The sequence below is a fragment of the Chanos chanos genome, chromosome 6 (assembly GCF_902362185.1).
Source record: "Chanos chanos chromosome 6, fChaCha1.1, whole genome shotgun sequence".
In the NCBI taxonomy this organism is placed as follows: Eukaryota; Metazoa; Chordata; class Actinopteri; order Gonorynchiformes; family Chanidae; genus Chanos; species Chanos chanos.
The window spans coordinates 33,169,156-33,188,206 of record NC_044500.1 but is presented as its reverse complement, the minus strand read 5'-3'; the positions used below and the strand labels follow the sequence as shown (position 1 = coordinate 33,188,206).

The window sequence follows — 19,051 nt, the reverse complement described above, 5'->3', positions numbered from 1 at the left end:
TCTTAAATTCATTTTATTAAATATGTTTATCTCGTCAATTGAGGCACACATTGTTGCATCCATGCCATTTAGGTGCCGTGGTGGATGTTCTTTAAGCTTAAATTTTTTTGTCTGTTTGATACCCCCAAAGTCACCATATGTATATATATATCCGAAGATGTCTATATATACCAGTATTCATAAAATCTTTATTCATGTACAATACATCAAAATTTACACTGGAAGTTTAAGGCAGTCCATTCATTTACAAAAAAAAGAGGAATAGTCCCACCAAAAATTAGGTCCTGATGAAATTCTCCACATATTAACTCACTTTAAGTTCATTTTCTTTCAGACAAAATCTTTAAAAGTTCATACACTTTAATCAAAACACATTTCAGATGAATACGTATTTATTTGCACATAGGCCGTTGGGTGTTGGATTATATGTGCACTGAGGGCACACTCCTGTTAAGCACTTGGGCTCGCATCAACTGCACACTGGTCATGATCTTCTTCTGATGACCCATGAGTGTCACCCCCAGCTTCTGGATGTCTCTTCAATTCACAAGAACAAACAGAACCAAAGTCAGATGCTGTTGTCTCTTCAATAGAGCCAGTAGAGTGAAGTCATCTATTGCATTGTTTCTATATATCTCCATATCTTTACATATCATTAGGACTCTGATGTTTTTTATGAATACGTTTTTCTGAATTGACTCACTGTTGATTCATCCCCATCACGTGTCCCAGTGTCAAAAACCCTCCAGCAGCAAAGTGGTCTTTGTAACGACCCATTTTAATGGTGTCCAACCACTCATCTACTGATCTGCAGCTGCTGAAATCAGGAATGCTTCTGTTCGTCAAAGGACTGTTTAGCCTGAAATGAGAGTGAGAAAGAGAGGGAGAGAGCATGAGAGCTTTTGAAATGCAACCCATTCAGGCAGAAAATCAATACCAGTTAAAATGATTGAGAAAGGGGGAGGTGGATCTGATTGCGGGATGACTGGTTTGGGTAGATTAATGTAGAGAGAAATCCTCCTTCTCCCCATCACCACTTTGCCCCATCACGATATGCACCACTAACTTTGCAGGACCCCGACTCTGAACTGAGCAATTTATACAAGTCCAATTGTAAATGCTGAAGACTTTTTTCTCTCTCTTTTGATTCACTACAGATCAATGTCAATATCACACAGAGCCCTTTTATTTAACAGAGAACACATCTATTTGAAATGAGCTTATTGGAAAATGTACACTTGCACTTGATCCCTCTTGAAGCAACTTGACTTATTGTCAAGTCCTGAGAAACTTTTTTCCTTTGACCAACTTTTGCAGGACTTTTGTGATGAATCATCATATCTGACACTGACAGTCCATTCACCAGTGCATTTGTTGAGCAAATCCCTATGATGGCCAAGTATCGATCACTGGATTGTTACCTGCACAATGTGTCCACTGATTTAAGGTTCTCAGGGTTTCGGATAAGCTTATCTAAGACGGTGACAATCTGGCAGAATTTAGGCCTTTCATTCCGGTCTTTCTGCCAGCAGTCTAGCATTAAGGTGTGCAGTGCTCCTGGACAGCCCATAGGTGCTGGTAGCCTGTACCCCTCCTCCACCGACTTTATCACCTGTGAATACAAAGAGGAAGGTAAAGGGTAACAACCACATGTTCTTTAACAATGCCTTTGGATATTGTATATCTCATTTGTTGAACTCAGTTACAATGTGACATTTAGGTTATTCTGTATATTTCACATACATCTCTGTTGGTGAGGTTCCAGTACGGCCGCTCTCCATAGGACATGACTTCCCACATGACAACACCGTAACTCCATACATCACTGGAGGAGGAGAACTTGCGATATGCTATGGCCTCAGGAGCTGTCCAGCGAATTGGGATTTTTCCTCCCTGATGAAAATAAAGGAGTCAAACATGCATCAAAAAATCAGATACTTTGTCATGTCAGTGAACCAGTCAGAGTGTCAAAGAAACCATGTGAAATATAAAATGAATGTATCTTTGGGACGAGCCATCATTTTACATGGTTTATTGACCACCATTTTTTTTTTGGTTGTTGTTAATCTATCTTTGTTATATGTGTAAAAGTTAAATATGCCAGATATACGAGTCAAAAATACCAAAAAAAAAAAAAAGCTTGTGTTATGTTTTGCGGGTCATAAGGGCAAATTAAATTGTTTTATTTCCAATAACAAGTTCATACATGTGAGATAGCTGTTAATATAAAATTGGCATTATCATTATAGGCACAATGTTAGTTTTTCCTGCACATGTATACAGTCCATACTACTTTTATGATTAAATTATGCAGAACTTTGGACCCAGTTGACTGTGGACTTATGACTGATTACTCCGTAATTATTAAAGGTTGATATTAAAGTTTTCACTGGGATTTTGCTCATAGGTTTCTACAATGGCTTGGTCAAATCTTGGCTGACTTAGTAACCACATGTAAGGGAAGGTTGGAGCTGTGGACGGGTCAGCTATGTAATCATTTACACTTCTATATACCCCTGAAGGCACACTCTCTGGTAGATGTATAAATTCTTATGATCAGTGTTATAATTCTTATCATGGGTTCTGACGAATTGTAAACTCACACTTGTGGTGTAGGCTGCATCTGGATCATCCTCAAGTACCCGCGAGAGTCCAAAGTCAGAGACCTTGCAAACCAGATTACTGTTGACCAGAATGTTGCGAGCTGCCAGGTCTCGATGAATGTATCCAAGGTCAGCTAGATAAGTCATGCCAGCTGCAATGCCTCGAAGAATTCCAACTAGCTGAATAATGGTGAACTGACCGTCGTGTCTCTGTGTAAGAGGACAAGGACAAAGCAGTGTAATATGAAGGTCCATCAGGTCAATCAATTTCTTTATCAAACTGCACACGAATAGGAAGCTCGGCAAAAATGAACATCATAAGTCAGAAATGATAGATGGTGTGAAAAAGGAAAATAAAAGATGGTGTGAGCACAGACCCTCAAGAAAGAATCCAAAGATCCATTCTCCATGTACTCTGTGATAATCATTACCGGTTTACCTAGAGGCAGGGAAGGAGTGAGACAGAGAAAACGACAGAGGGTGAGAGAAGAAGAGAGCAAGAGAGATAAAAAAAATAGATCCTGAGACAAAAAAAATGGAATTATTTATCTTGTATATGTAAAACTACAAAGCATTACAATAAATAGGAAAAAAGTAAGTTGTTATAACATATAATCTATCAAACAAATATGTTTTTAGTTTGATGAATTATTCATGGACTCTGGTGAGCAAATATCAGTCATAAATATGCTGTAATGTCTAGTATCACAAAGCTTTGATTAACCGTACTGCGTGTAACAACACCCTCCAGACGAATGACGTTTGGATGGTCAAACTGTGCCATGATGCTGGCTTCGCTGAGGAAGTCACGACGCTGTTTCTCACTGTAACCAGCTTTCAGCGTCTTCAGCGCCACTGGGATGTCTCTTTTCCCGGGAAGCCTCAAACGCCCATAGCAAACCTCTCCAAACTCGCCTACGAATCAATGCAGTTGACATTTATGACAATTACAGTAAGGCTTTCAATTTAGTTTTAGTTTTCAAAGGCATATTGAACACCTACCAGCAAGATGAAAAGGCTTTTTTGCATTCAATTTTTTTTGACAATGTTGTGCAAAAAAAAAAAAGATATTGGAAGAAAAGAAATCATTTCTTATTTTTCTCACATTCTACCAATGGTGAGAACTAATATACTATTTTAATTCTAGTGTGTATTGCACTGTGTTCCACAATACAAATATACCTGAGCCAATGATTTTTTCAATTTTGATCCTGGAAGCTTCAATTTCTCTGGCAAACTCATGCACAGCCTGGCATGGGTCTTCATATGTGTGGGGATCAATATAAAACCGAGCTTCAGGGAATGATACTAAAATAAACAGAATTAGCATTTGGTCACATATTGCAGGATGAAAGCAATTTCCAATCACAGTCACAATCACTGAGGCTCTGAGACAGCTGATAAAGCTACATGGTATATTATACTAAGATACTGGACCAAAAAGAGTCTGGCTGACTAAAATAAGTTAAAATTGGAACTGTAAGTACGAGGTGTACTTGAGGTACCATGACCATTTTGGTAGTGCATCTTCTCCTCATCTGAGTCCTGGAAGGCTTTGCTGTAACCACAGTGTCTGCACCATACAACGCAGAAAAAATAAATAGGTAAATAGATTATTAAAAGTGTGCCACCTTTAATATCTATACTCATAGACATGTCTAAACACTTTTAACAAATGTCATGTGCAATTAATTAAATTAGCAGAGACACTGGCATCTCAGAACAGAAGTTAATTAACTAACTTTAATTACTGAATAAAGTTGAGACTTCAAAATCTTTTGAATGCTTTTCAGTCACATGGGGATAAAAAGACTTCTCAGAGTCTTTATCCTTTGCTATGTACATTAAATTAACTACAGCTGAAAAAGTTCAAATTCATTGAAGTGATTGATGATAAACTACAGTCATATTAATGAATCCACAAAGACGTATGGAGATATTGGTTGCAGACATCAAAACAGAAGAGTGAGAATAACTGAGAACATCCTATTACGTTAAAAATCCGTGAACATAATTAACTTTACTGTTTCAGACAAATACTGCGCTTGTGCAAAATCTGACACAAAGCTACAAATTGATGGTGCGGTTATCCACAGTCTATACTGCACTGAGTTTAGAACAATAATCAAAGGTAAAATGTTTGTATTTTGTAGATTTACATCTTTAAGTATCAGTAGAGGATTCATTTGATTGATTGAAAACTATTTTTAAAACTGTAGAATACATTTCCCTACATCAGATAATGGTAAAGTATATGTCTACTATAATCTGTTTGCCATAAATTATGATTACAACTCATTTTGAGCTGGGAAAATTCTAATAGAGAGCTATAAGTAAAAATTGCTCAGCTCCAGTCTGTCTATGTTTACAACACAGTGATGAGAAAAGAAAGGGCAGACAATTCAAAGTACTCCTCTTGCCGTTTTCTGCAGATGACAATAGCCAGAAAGGTCACCAGGCCTGTGACCAGCACCATACAGATCCAGATAATTGTCATGGTGTTGTACCTCAGGGGAACTAGAAAAATATCAACACCAGAGATTAGCACAATCATTAATACAAAAATATTCACCTTTTCTGTTAGTGCCCTCTATTTCACTAAATATTTTCCATTAAATCTACAGTGCTTGTGCCAGAACAAGCAGGATGTTTTAAAAAGAGAGCTTATATTAAATCTGGCACGAAAATACGGCTTGAACAGTTGCCATGTTACAAAGGGTTGACAGCAACATACTGAAGGACTCAAAACCTGAGCCACATATTTCTGAATCAACTTCAGATACATTTTAGGGTTATTATGCAGTGCTGCAGCATAAACATATTGTCAAGTTTTGAAAGAAGAAACTAACTTTTTTGTGTATAACTGTAGTCAATTATCTGATAACTATCCCTAATCCATTTCCAGTGCTAAAGTTTCATCCAGACTGAGGGGCTGATAAAAGACCATTGGCTGCCGTGAGAATACTATGACTAGTCTCTCACCTGCTTTGCCTGTCTGAATCTCCACTGATTGGCTGAAACGCCCGCAGCCAGCCGAGGTTCTTGCCCTCACCTGGAAGATATAACTGGTGCCTGGCTTTAGGCCTGACACCGTGGCACTGGTGCTCTTTGACTTCAGGGTAGAGTAACTCTGCTGTTCCTTATCCTGCGGTTGAAAATCAAATAGAAGAGAGTGTTCAACATTGTAAATTCCTCATTTCTTCCAGTCCAGGCATCTATAAAGCTGTCAGTGGTCATTTTCTAGACTAGCTAAAAGCTTCCTTGATGATCACGACATGCTGAGATTTACCAATGGCTTCAGCAATCGCACATGCTAATCTCTTAGCGGCCTCCCCTTCACGCTGTTTAATTGCCTGTGACTGTGTCACCTACATTGTGCAGCTAAGTTTCTATCTGTTCTGTCTCTGTGGAGCCAGTCACCACTGCTTCATCAGTCACAGTCCACTGCGTGGTCATTGTGGAGTCTTGTTCTCAGGGGGATCACTCCCCAGACCGAGACTCGGCAAACAGAAATGCATGTAAATCTTATTTACATAGCTGCCTCGTTGAGTGGCCACTATTTGCTAATTCCTGGCACAGCTGAGATCACTTTTGGCCCATTAGCCAGCAAAGCGCCCAGCTCGAACAGCAATTAACTTCTCTCTGGCATCTGGCGAGGCTCCACTGTTTGCTGTCATTGTCACTTTCAATAATCGTACCAAATCAGTTACAAACTGCCACTGGTTGGTAATTTCCTTTCAATTAATGAAGCTACCATTGAGCCATGTATTTAAATTGAGATCTCTGAAGCTGGGCTAGCTCATCAAATTTGACCCTTCACTTAATGGCCATCTCTAACCATTTGTATTGTTTGACAAGCGCATAACCATACTCAGGGTTTCAATTTTAACTCCTACAGATCAAACACAATGGTTCTTGCTGCTGTTCAAGATTCTACAAAGTCAAATCACGTTTTTCCCTTTCTGTAAAGTGAATTTCACACACAGAATTCCATTACAGTGAAAGGGGGGCACCATACCTTTTCATGGTATTTGATGTCATACTCCAGTATAACACCGTTGGGTTGGTTTGGTTCGTGCCAGTGGAGGGTGATGCTGTTTTGACTGGTATTCTCTTGTCGTACTGCAATCACCTGAGAGGGAGCTACAAAAAGGTGGGCATTCAATAATTCAGTGCCATGACAATTCTGTTATATTTCTCTATTACATTTCTGGATGTTCTCCGCATAGAAAACTTATTCACCACATAGGGTGTCAGCTGATTTCAAAAGACAGGAATTCAATCTAGTCTAAATCCAAGGACATCTTTCAGACTCCTGGAATTAAGCATTAAAAGTAGGTTTTGTAAAAGTATCCTACCTGCCTGGTTTGTTGTGATGTTGACCATAGCATATTGTGGTGGTTCGTTACTGAGGTGAGTCACTCCGTTCAGCACCAGAATGCGGAAGGTATAGTTGGAATGTGCTATGAGGTTCAACACAGTGACCCATGGCTCTGTCAGACCTCTTTGCTGGGGGATGAATCGAACAGGAGCCGCCCCTGTCCGTGCAACGACATTGCTTCCTCCCCCTTGGCCAGAACCAGCCCCAGTTCCAGTGCCACCAACATTCCCGCCTACATTTCCAAGTATACCAGCAGTACCACTAGTTCCTCCGTTGATATTGACTGCTACATTTCCAGTGGTGCCCACACTGCAGTCCTCACATTGCCCTCCATCACTGGTACACCTCTGGCACAGCACATCATAGATGATATCGGCACGGCCACCAGTGTCTAAGGGAGAGCCCCATTCCAGACTAACAGAGGTCCCGTTTACTGATGAGATCACATTGACTGGAGCTGATGGAGGCCCTGGAAAGAAAGAGTGCAACCCAGAAATCTTTAAGTTAGAATCCCTCAGAAAAGTTGAGGATATTCTTTTGATGAAGACTTTTGTTGTTTGTTGTTTGTCTGCTGTGACTTACTGATCAAAAAGAGATGAATGAATTTGCCCAAATGGCATGGTAATACACGTCAGTATCGCAAAACACCCCTCCGTTTAGACAAAAAAAACTGAAATCATACATGACCAGCTACCACTTATTCAGTTTTACAAAGTGTATATTCAATTACAATAACCACCACAATAAGCACTCACTAGTGCAGGGAGCTGCGGGAGGGTCGTTGGATGACCGGTAGTAGTTGGCATCACAGGGGCAGAAGAGGGCTGCTCTGGTCTCTGAGTGACTGTGGAGAGGACATTTAGCGCAGAGCTGGTCTCCGGCAGATGGTTTATAGTAGCCAACCTCGCAAGCTAAAAAGCACATTAGCAGAGGAACTGTCAAAGCTTTCGCTTAACATTTATCGAACAGTGTGCCTTTGTCCTACATAGCTCACATTAGCATCCTGTTTGTTTTATACATAGAAAGCAAGCAAGAAACATTTCATTCACTGTAGTAGAAGTGACAATCAATACACATTCATCAACACTGATACAGAATTTATGGTGGGATTTTTAAGGTGTATAAAAGTAGTTTATTGACATACGTTACGAACTCAAAAATAAGATACGAAACAATTAGCAGAAAGTGATAGCAAGTCTGTCTCCCTTAGAAAGTCCTTAGGGACCCCAAAAAAGTATCTATGCTTGCAATATTTATCCGAGACTATTTTCTGTCTTCTTTGTATCCCAGTAATCCCTCCATCCCTTGATGTTTTTTTGAAAAGCTCCTGGGTTGAAAAGCAGGTCACGATAAACATCAGGACTGCACGCTCATCAAGTACAGCTCCATCTTTCCCTTTGAAGTTCTGACGGATTTATCAGCAGCTACACAAACGGCAACACACAAACACCGATATACCCACAAACTGAGGCGGTGTGTGGCGTTTTTCTGTTCTTTTTTGTTTTGTGTGTGTGTGTGTGTCTGTGATAAATGTATCTAGATGACCTATGGTGACCTTTTGATTGTTAATGAAACCCTCCCGTAGACCTCTCATGCATGTAAAGAAAATGAGGGAGGTGAAGAAGACTTCAACGCCCAGCTCTTTTACCCAGAGATGTTTACACACTCTACATTAGGGACGGCAGGTTTTTATGGAGCTCCACATTGTTTGGATTGTCAGCACCTGTCAGTGCACTTCTCCCTTTGCAGAGGAATTTGCATGACAATGAATTTTAATGAATATTTGCAGCCATTGTATACTGACCTTGATTTTACTTTCAGAATGAATTGATAAATAAATCTGGGGGAAAATGGAGGGGGGGAGGGGGGGGAGAATGTGAAAGAAAATTATTTGTTCACACGTGACAGGATTATGTAAGGACTGGTATAGTGAGTAGCTGGGATTCTTTGTGACACTTTGTGATTTTACAGTGTTAGAAACCATTTAGTAATAATTTCCCCCAATTAGATGACATACCAAAAATTTAAAATTACGTTATTCTCTAAACAGAATATATGCTTGATGTAAGTTGTGGATATTGTATAATTGAACAATGTAATAATGAAACTAGGCATGGAGAGAGATGCCCAGACCATGAAAGGTCTGAGTCACAGAAGGCTAAGCAGCAAATTATTGTATTTTCAAATGTGTTAAATATATTCATTATTACTTTTTTTGTTACAACTCTCATGAAACAATGGCTTAGATTTACAAGTATATCAGGTAACAGATATTTACTGCTTGGAATCTCACACACAGACCAGTAGACATACACATACATACCAAAAGAGACAGACACACACACACACACACACACACACACACACACACACGCATACACATATACACAAACACAGTAACACACACACACACACATACACACACACACACACACACACACACTTCTGGGACAAACAACAGCTGCTAACGAGCTCTGAGGATTGTCCAAGTGATGAATGATTCTGTCATCAAAATCATGGTTGGAAATGGGCCACTCGATCACGGTGCTTTCATACACGTGTCCTGTAAATGGCTCCTGTGTCCCTTTCCTCACTGTAGGGGCTTACTGACTTGTTCAGAGGCTAGAGAGTTTACAGTTTACACTGTCTGCAGCTGAGGATCATTCTGAAACACAGTGTCCTGTTTTCAATTTATGTAAGTCTCTCTTAAGCCGCTGTGGAACACTATACTTAAGTACAAGTTTGATAAACTTGAATGATGTCTAGTGCTGCTCTCTGCAGATAAGGGTCAAGTAAAGACAATGAAAGCTGTCATGACCAAAGCTTTCATAAATTACATCATGATATATGACATGATATGTCATTCTTTGTCATTATTAACGTCGTTATTAGTGACAAATTCCTTCTTAAGGTGGACTGGAGAGTGAGGTCTAATTAGAGGTTGATTATCAGGCTAAATATATGTAAACAAACACAGTGTAAGTCTTTGAAGTGTAGCCCTCCCTGAATTTTCTCCTCCTATCAGGTTGTCTGTGTGCTGTGTGTCGTGGTAAATGGATTATTTAGTATGAATGTCCACAGTAAATAAATATTTAAATGTTTGATGCACTGTATAAAAACTGTGGTTTTATTCGGACAGTACAGATTGCCCTCAGCTGCCCTCCCTCATTTAACCACTCATTATGGCTGCTCTGGATTAGTGTTAAGGTCCGTGTCATGACAAAACAAACAAATAAATAAATAAATAAGGACAAACTTGGATTATGTACTTGACAGTCGCTGTCATGTTGTGGCAAAAGAAGACAGTACTTGTTTTTTTTTGTTTGTTTGTTTGTTTTGTTTTGTTTTTGTTTTTTTTCAGGGATGACATTATTAGAGGTTAGTGACATTTGCAGCCAGGCCAATCTGTCCCCGAGCGGAGCAACTGACCATGACTGGCCGCATCTGTAACCTGGAGCAGCTCCGTCACGATAAGTGCACTGATACCAGTTGGCTGTCCAGTCCCAGGGGGGGACGAACCGGTCCAAATCTAATACAATGAATGAGGGGAGGAAAAAAATCTCATCCTCCAGATTATCACATCTCCAGCTTTTCCTGTGGCTCACAAAATGCCAATTCATGCATGAAATTCTGGCTGTAGCAGAGGGACAATAATATCCAGTTATTCAGACATGACCTTTTGATCATTACATTGGAAAGCCTTTGATTTGCTTTGGTTATGGGGCTTTCTGCCACCCTTCAAGCACTCAAGACTCCTTAATATTGGGATTTAACATCACAGGAAGAATGGGGCCATGGAGAATGGAAGCTGGACAATGAAATTTAATTTTTTATGTAACTGTAAATATTGCAGTCTACTCTAAATATTACACTGGGTTTCTGCTAGCCCGTACCTATCTGTGGCAAAATGCTGTGTTGTGTTAAATTAACATCTAAATATTAGAAAGCAGAAAAATGAGACAATATTAAGATATAAAGAATATGATTAACACAGCTCCCTAGACAGCTGTTTGCAACATATAGTCATTTCATCACAAGTGTAATTATTATTATTATTATTATTATCATTATTATTACTATTATTATTATTATTTTAGATTTTTTGTGTGTTTCCAGCAAGTACAAAAAGAGAAACATCCAAGAAAGGTGCTGCATTGAAAACAACATCAACAACAACAACAACAACAATAATAATAATAATAAATGACTAAAATGTACATATTTGTAACCTTTACTGTTCTGTCCTCTTTACCCTCTATCCTTTTATCCAATCCAGTTTAATCTAGAAACTTTACAAGTGGGGAATTGAAATTGGGGGAAGGCATTACTAACAGATCAATTTACTAAAGAAATGTGGTGGCTCTCTCTAAGTGCTTGATAGATAGAACCAAACTTGCCTGAAATTGAGAGTGACCTTGAGGACACATTAACTTTGGAATGTGCGGCTTGCTGGTCTCTCCGATGTAAGCATGTTCCCCTTGTAGCATGTCACAACAAATGGACTTGGCTATTTACTGTTAACTGGACAAAGAGGACGAAAATGAGCAGGTTTTCACCTTTAATTCTGTCACCCCACCTTATAAAATGAATGGGTAGAAGTGTTCTATGACTTCTTTTTAAAGATCTTGTGTATGACTTTATTTCAAGAACAACGCAGCACCAACACCATCAAACCATTTGTAGGATAACACATTTGGTCAGAATGACAAAACCAAATCCTTCAAATTAAACACAAACATAATAGGCAGTGCTGTGTTGCATACTGATGCTAATTTATTTGGCTGGTGTTTACAGAAGTGTCTAATGACAGCACATAGCACAGAGGCTTAGTTACGCTATGACACACATGACATAAGATCTCTGGCAGTGGGCTCCCAGCAGGAATCCAGTTGTGTTGGAGCTGCTGCTTTAGTCCAGTGGCTCCTTTACGCTGTTGCTCAGGTCTAATGAAGAAGTTTAATCTACCTGAACGCTCCCTCTGGGGCCTCCCATTTTAATTATGTTATTAAACATCTCTCACATGCTCTATAGGCAGGAGGGAAACATGCCACTTTACCAAGAAGCCCTGGTGGAGGAAATGGACCTAACCGTAGCTATTAAAGACCTCACTGCTAGTATTAATTTAAAGCTTTACAAAGATGAATCTGGCTCATAGGGTTGTGAGCACATGATTAGCAGATGCCCCATTGGGTATGCAGAATTAAGTGCATTTTTCTCCATTTGTTGTGCACCCCAAACGGCACAACTGGTCACCCATGTTAAATGAATGTTTTTTCGACGACTTGCTTGAATCGCTTATGTTAAAAAAAATAAGTGATTTATGATTGTATGTCTGTGTTCTTTGGTCAAGCAGAGAAAACGAGTTTAAATGAATGAGAAAGTTTTGGTAGGTTCACTGACATTGTGGAGGGAAAACTTTGTGGATATACAAGCTTTGGTAACTCATGTGCGGGAAAAATCTTATTGTGGAGAGCTTGGGGGTGATTACCCATCAAAGCGACTGACACCTTTATTGTCTGTTCTATGGCTGGATGACCTGCTTTGCATTCATACCTTTCTTAACCAGGTTATTTTAGAACAGTCACATTATAAAAATGACCCCTCTGTCATTTGTCCACATGCTCTAAAGTCACACTGACTAGTCTAGACTTATTGAATCATTGATCATTTGAGCCTTCCTTTGTTATTATTTTAATCTTCTTTATGTTTCCTTTCAGAATTATATCTCTGTCTCTATATATTTCCAGTATCTTATAAGCCAAGATATGACACAATGACTGATCTGTGTGAAAACATCACTCAATATCAATATCTGTTCATTTCTTTACCGATTAAATTTTAGTCGTCACAGTATTGAAGAGAGTTGTGTAATAAATAGTAAGGGAAGAGTCCCTTGTGTCACAGATGGGGGAGCATGATTTCTTTACACTATAACACAGCATAATGCGTGATTGCTATTTGTTAATATTAGTATTGCCAGAAGGCGACAAAACTGTCAGAAACAGGATGCAGCACAGATCTAATAATGTTTTCCTTTGAAAACATTGTGTAATTGCACATCAAATGAGACAAATGCATTTCATTTAATGAGCATTAAACGGCTATTAATTGTTTGATTGAATTGCTGTCACCTATCTAAGCGTGGCTAATTGATCTGTGTGGTGAGAGAGAAAGAGTAAGAGGGAGACAGAAACTACTTTCTTTACCAAAGCCTCTAACAAAAAGAAAAGATCTAAATGAGGTTTATAGAGGCGACAAGGAAACGCGTGGTCTTTTGTATAACATCGCTTTGAATCTGCTTTTTTATACGAACACAAGGCTTCAATTTTTAATTTTTTTTCTATAGAACAAAAGAAATTGTGGTAGATAGGGAATTGGTTTTCTGTGAAGCATGCAAAGTAAGTATGTGTATGATAATTTTTCTTTTTTCTTTTTTTCTTGTTTTCATGTTTGCATATTGGAATGTTCCCATTCCACCTGTGATAAGTCACAAACTAAAGATCAGATGACAGCTGACACTGCTTGAGTCATTTTGCCACATGAGAAAGGGTTTGTCCATTATCAGTACTATCCTTCCAGCATCATTAAACTCAAATGGACGAAAAAAAAAAAAAATCCAGATACTGTGGGTTCAGAATCAGTCACAGGATGAAATATTAATAAAAAGGAATGTAGTATGAATGTGTGGCGGGCTTTTGTCTGCCTGTCTCTGATTGTACGGACCATTCCGCTCTACCTGCTGGGGAGATATGAGCACCATCATGATTTGGGGAAAATGTAAAGGGGGAGGGGTGGTTTTGAGTGACACAACGCAGCCCCCGTCTGGACGAGATACAATTCATTGTGTTATCGGGAAGCCCCCTGCCCGTCTGTGCAGCTCCCCCTACCCGTGCTCTGGGCCTGCAGATTAAAACAGGTTCCTGTCACAATGGCACATTGGTGCGAGGCAGCTTTAATAACGTCGATTGGAGCCTTCAGCTCCCTGTTTAATCCCAATGTAATTTGTTGGCCAGAAAAACCCTTATGTGCTACACAATGCACACCAGGGTAAGACACAAAGAAGGCTAATTAGTCCCCCCATCCTCTTCCCCTGTCCCCTTCACTGAATCCAAATTCATTCCATTCTCACAGCCAGTATCTGCTTTTGTTATCAGTACTGCAAATGGTTTGTTTATATTGTTTTTTTGTTCTTGTACAATGTGGCAGAAGAAGTTGTGCCATATGTCAGAAAAATAAACTCCAAGAAAATTGATTATTGTATGTGTTCCCGCTGAATTTTTTCTCAGCAATTTGATTACCTGGCATTGAGAAAATGTGAAGCCATCTTTCAGGCAGCATATCAGTGAATGTACATGCAAATTGATTCATTCCAATTCTTTATATGAGTTTAGTATCTTACAATCAACACATAAACATTTCAAGCTGTGGAGACATATTTCTCTGTTCTAGTTAAATTCCCATTCTGGCCCCTGTACTCCTGGCTCTCTACACCCTAAACCCAACAGCTCTGGAGTGACTGAAAAAGATTGAGGCAAGTGGTTGTATCAAACTATTAAACAGTGAAACTTGTCATTTTCGGTAGAGTGTAACTTGAATTAACTGAATTTCATACCATATTTTTTTTTAGGTAATCCATTTGAATCAATTTCTTTCAATTATCCAGACTTTTTCATGTTTATGACTTTTGCAATTACTGTCTTTTATTGTCCGTTAAGCATCACAAATAACATTAATGAAACAATATTTTCCTATTTAAGGTCAGGCACCAAGTTTGAGTAGATTTAGTTTATTTAATTCACTTACCTCATACCCAGAAGATTTTACTGATGACATGAGTACACAGAGATTAACTGACTGATTGATTGATTGATTGATTGATCAGTTAATTGATTGATCAGTTGATTTGCCTGTCTGTCTAACTGTCTCTCTGTGTCTGTGTGTTTGTTTGTTAGCCTTTTTCAAACAGAACAATACAATTAAACCCCCAAAAAGATATAACAATTGCTTCTATAAATGTATGTGTAGATGCTTTGGAGATGTAAGTAAATGACATAGAATGATGAAAAATATCTAATTTTGACAAAACAGCTTATGAAGCTTTTAGCACTCACCAGTGAGAGATCACACATCACATGAAACAACACTTGGCTAGGCTCCAGATAGTAATTTTTTCAACAGTAAGCGACATGCTATGGGAGACATTAGCATTGGGAAACCGTATACAGTCGAAACTTGCTAACCTAGAGGCAAATTCATGTGTCATATTGAGCCTGTATGAAAAGTAAAAACTGTGAACGTAAAGGAAGCAAAATATGCAAAAAACCCAAAAAACAATGAGTGAAGCCAACCACGCAACCGACCATTTTTTCCCATGGAACCTGACCTCACCCTGTCTCCTGACAGTATAGCTCACATACAGATGGTGTCTTTGCACAGACATGGTAAATGCTGTTTTTAACTGTGCACGACAGAGCAGCCTCATGGTCAGAGAATTCTCCAGAGAGAGCCAACTGACAGCCCCATAAGGTAATTAAGAAGTGTGGTCACAAAATTTCTCAGCCTGCCCTGAAGGGAATGTACCAGTGTGTAGGAGGCTCCTCTGGCCTCGTGACATTTACCTAAAAACAAAAACAACACTGAAGCCCATCAAACTTTGTGAAGAAGAACTAAGGACAGAATGTAAAATGTACAGTCTATGGTAGTCTGGTTGAAACTTTCTTTGAAATCCCTTTCTAATCATCGGATATTATCTAAAACTTTAACTTATTCAGACTTTACATATTTAAACTATATTGTTCATTCCTTTGGCATTTAATTGGAATTTAAAGTGTATCAAATGTAACTTGTTCACTTATATAAAATAAATAGTTTCTATACATTCTCTCTCTCCATATATATATATATATATATATATATATATGTGTGTGTGTGTGTGTGTGTGTGTGTGTGTGTGTGTGTGTGTGCGTGAGTAAAAAGTATGCAAAATAATAAAAGGTTAAAACAAAGAATATAAGGTCAGTATTGTAAATATGCAAATTTTTCACTTTTTGAGCAAAACACTCACAAAATACTGAGTGGGTATTTTAAACTATGAATATGCATTATGCTCTGATTCATCACCAAATCTGTTTTGTCCTTAAATAACATTAACCTTTGATTGTATCACTGGGTTTACTATATTTAAGCTTTTTTTGGCTTTAGCATGGATGTAACAAACACCTATATAACATCATTTGTCCTCAGTATATCTAGGCTCTTTATCCTTAGGCTGTGGAAAACCTGAGGAGTGATTGAAATTAGAGGGTGAAACAGGTTTCTTGGAGGTATAATACAGTGCCAAATATGTGAAATTTCTGATATTGTGACAACACCCATACACACATTACAAAACAACAATATAGTTTTGTAAATACATATGTGAAATACTGCTAAGAGAGAAAACAATTGTTTAAGATTTTTTCCCATCACATATTCTTTAATTGCTCTGTGCACAGAGGGTTTAATTATCAGACACACAGCAAAGTGCTTTGCTTTGCGACAGATTAATTTCAATTGAATGATTTAATCTCCCTGTGACTCTCCTACAATATGATGTAAAGAGGACTGTCTAAAACTGCTAAGCTTTTGATAAATGTTTAGGGGACAATTCTGATTTTTCCAGTGAACTTTGACTTCTCTGAAAAACGTGACAAGGCTGGTCATGCCTGCTTTTGCAAGAAGAAAATATGAGATTTTAGTTTCCTTTCAAAACCCAGCAAGATCGGAGGCATCATCTAATTGGTTTGATAAATGTTATGCGTCAGACAGAAAAAAATGATAAAACAATATTTCTCATGATTACTACACTGAAAAGCTTTGCTGGACTGTTGGACTATTATACATTTGTTGTTGTTTTTGAGATGAATATCAAGAGTTCCTGTACATACCTGTGGGTACACTCATAGTCCTTGAGCTTGTCTGCTCAGTTTCCTTACAGCTAGTATAAAAGTATCAGACATCTCATTGGTGTCTTTGAGGAAAAAGCTTTTTTTTTAATGCCTTTGAGAGGCCAGACGGTACGCTCCCTTTAGGGTTAAAGGCGCTTTGTCTAATGAAACAGATAAATAAATCCTATGTCAATACAGAAGAACTTTTTAAAAAATTTAATATGCCTGCACATCGACACACAATAATCTTATTATTCAAAAGTGACAGACTGAAGTTGCTCTCCAACATTCCACCATGCATTAAATGATCGTTTGCCTTTGAGCTCCTGACAGGGTCCAATGTCTCACCCTCTGAAAGCACTGTCGTCTAGCAATCACAACCACATGCCAGATTGTTTGGTCGACCCAATAATTGTTATCTGCTAAAACGAGGGAAATGAAAAATTACCTCATTTGTCAGACAAGATTGTGAAAAACTCAGCTTTTTGAAGTGTATGTCTTTTGTATCACTTGTGCTTGGAAATCACTTCTGAGCATAAAACCGCTGCATAGAAAAGCGAGGCCTCTGACAAGCCTCTATTTTACAAATTTGAATACACATTTAGATGAACCAAAGAAGCAGTTATGTGTAAGAATAAATTTTCAACCGACAAAGTGTCAGAAATAAAAGCAATATGTTTCTGAACAATCCTGTACAATAGGCTACTTCATCTTCGGACTGATGTGGCATTTAACCAGTCAACAATCTGTGAGGTAACAAACACAGGTTTTTGACAGTACAGCACAAGACAATTCTTGAACCAACATGGGAATAATCAAACTGCTGGCTATTATCTTTAATTGTGAAAAAAAAAGACATACAGTCACATTTCAAAACTTACAGATTAGATTTTGTTGTGCCCCATGTGGTAGTTTAAAGATCATTACAATACTAGCAAAGTTCAGTAACCTTAATACTACTAGATGAAATTGTGTTTACAACCTTCATGAATAAGTTAGCCCACAGACAAGGCTGAGCATGTGGGATGGAGACTCTTCATGAATCTAAGTGGGTTAAATCAAGTCGCCGAGTGCAGTGAATGTGACATCTCCCCCTGCCACACCAATGAGCATATACTGTACCGTCTCCCTTTGAAAGGGATATTTTACTCCATTTTCTCGCTGGCCCGGGAGGCCCCCAAGTCTCGATGGAAGCTGAGGAAAATCCCAAGCCATGTGGATGGTGCAGACATGTGAATCTCACGCACTGTTTTGATGGCCACTTAAAAAGCGAGTGGGAAGCTGTCATTCAGTCTTCGTTTAAAAGAACATGCCATTACCCATGACGTGCCTTTCTAGTGGAAACACGCAAGTCCTACCAGTGACCAGGGCTATGCGCTAGTATTGCGGCTGAGTCTGGGAGCCTGGCTTTTAACATTGCAGAACCGTTTAAAAAAAGCCACAATTTCTTTTCTGCTCACAGTCTGTCTGTGCCCTTGCTCTCTTTGGCTCTGGAGATGTGCGTGACTAGCAAATGGCACGGTCTCTGGCAGAATTAGCACAGTGACCTAGTTTAATCACACAGTCCTGACTCTTTCATTCAAACACTTAACCTTTAGCCAGGCAAAGAGACACATTTCCCACTTACATCAAAGCACTGTGCAAAAGAAGATGAGTTGATTTATGGTGTTTCAGTCACATATTAAGTAGTGCTTGACTGGGCATGAAACACAGTGCCCAAAGAGATTTGTTTTAAGTAAAATCCTGCAGCTCCAGCGAATATTTGCAAATTCACCTTATCACAGAAAAAGAAGGGTGACTAAGACTATATTTCCTGATTCACATTAACAAGTAAAGAAAGGAGACTCTATTTAGGAACTCAGCTTAGAGTGTAAATATTCATGAATGGTCTTGGAATTGTAAGTTTTATATTCAGAAAATCATGGTATTGCTGTGGTTGCTAATCTGATGATTTGCTAACAGTTTGCTACTGTCAGTATGGATCTGGTGACTTTGACGCGGTTGTCACATGAAAACATGACAGGCAATGAAAGCTATATATGGCTATTTACGCTTGAAAGCCAAATATCCGATTATATTTTCAACCACAGAGATCCACTCTCAGCATACACTAGCAGAAAATGCAGCCATTGAGAAACTGG

At 38.7% G+C, this 19,051-nt stretch overlaps 1 protein-coding gene across 1 annotated transcript in view; it reads right to left on the bottom strand.

The window, feature by feature from the left end:
• Positions 1 to 422: 422 nt before the first annotated feature.
• The window catches only part of epha8 (eph receptor A8), a 43,399-nt gene continuing 24,770 nt past the window's right edge, over positions 423 to 19,051 (bottom strand). Inside the window, exons 4-17 of the mRNA XM_030778624.1 lie at positions 7,740 to 7,895; positions 6,962 to 7,453; positions 6,622 to 6,746; positions 5,586 to 5,748; positions 5,024 to 5,120; positions 4,109 to 4,176; positions 3,786 to 3,911; positions 3,333 to 3,518; positions 2,981 to 3,042; positions 2,604 to 2,813; positions 1,744 to 1,893; positions 1,422 to 1,612; positions 704 to 859; positions 423 to 537 (exon numbers count right to left, since the gene is read on the bottom strand). Coding sequence (XP_030634484.1) covers positions 423 to 537; positions 704 to 859; positions 1,422 to 1,612; positions 1,744 to 1,893; positions 2,604 to 2,813; positions 2,981 to 3,042; positions 3,333 to 3,518; positions 3,786 to 3,911; positions 4,109 to 4,176; positions 5,024 to 5,120; positions 5,586 to 5,748; positions 6,622 to 6,746; positions 6,962 to 7,453; positions 7,740 to 7,895 — 2,297 coding nt within the window. The remainder of the gene's footprint in view (positions 538 to 703; positions 860 to 1,421; positions 1,613 to 1,743; positions 1,894 to 2,603; positions 2,814 to 2,980; positions 3,043 to 3,332; positions 3,519 to 3,785; positions 3,912 to 4,108; positions 4,177 to 5,023; positions 5,121 to 5,585; positions 5,749 to 6,621; positions 6,747 to 6,961; positions 7,454 to 7,739; positions 7,896 to 19,051) is intronic.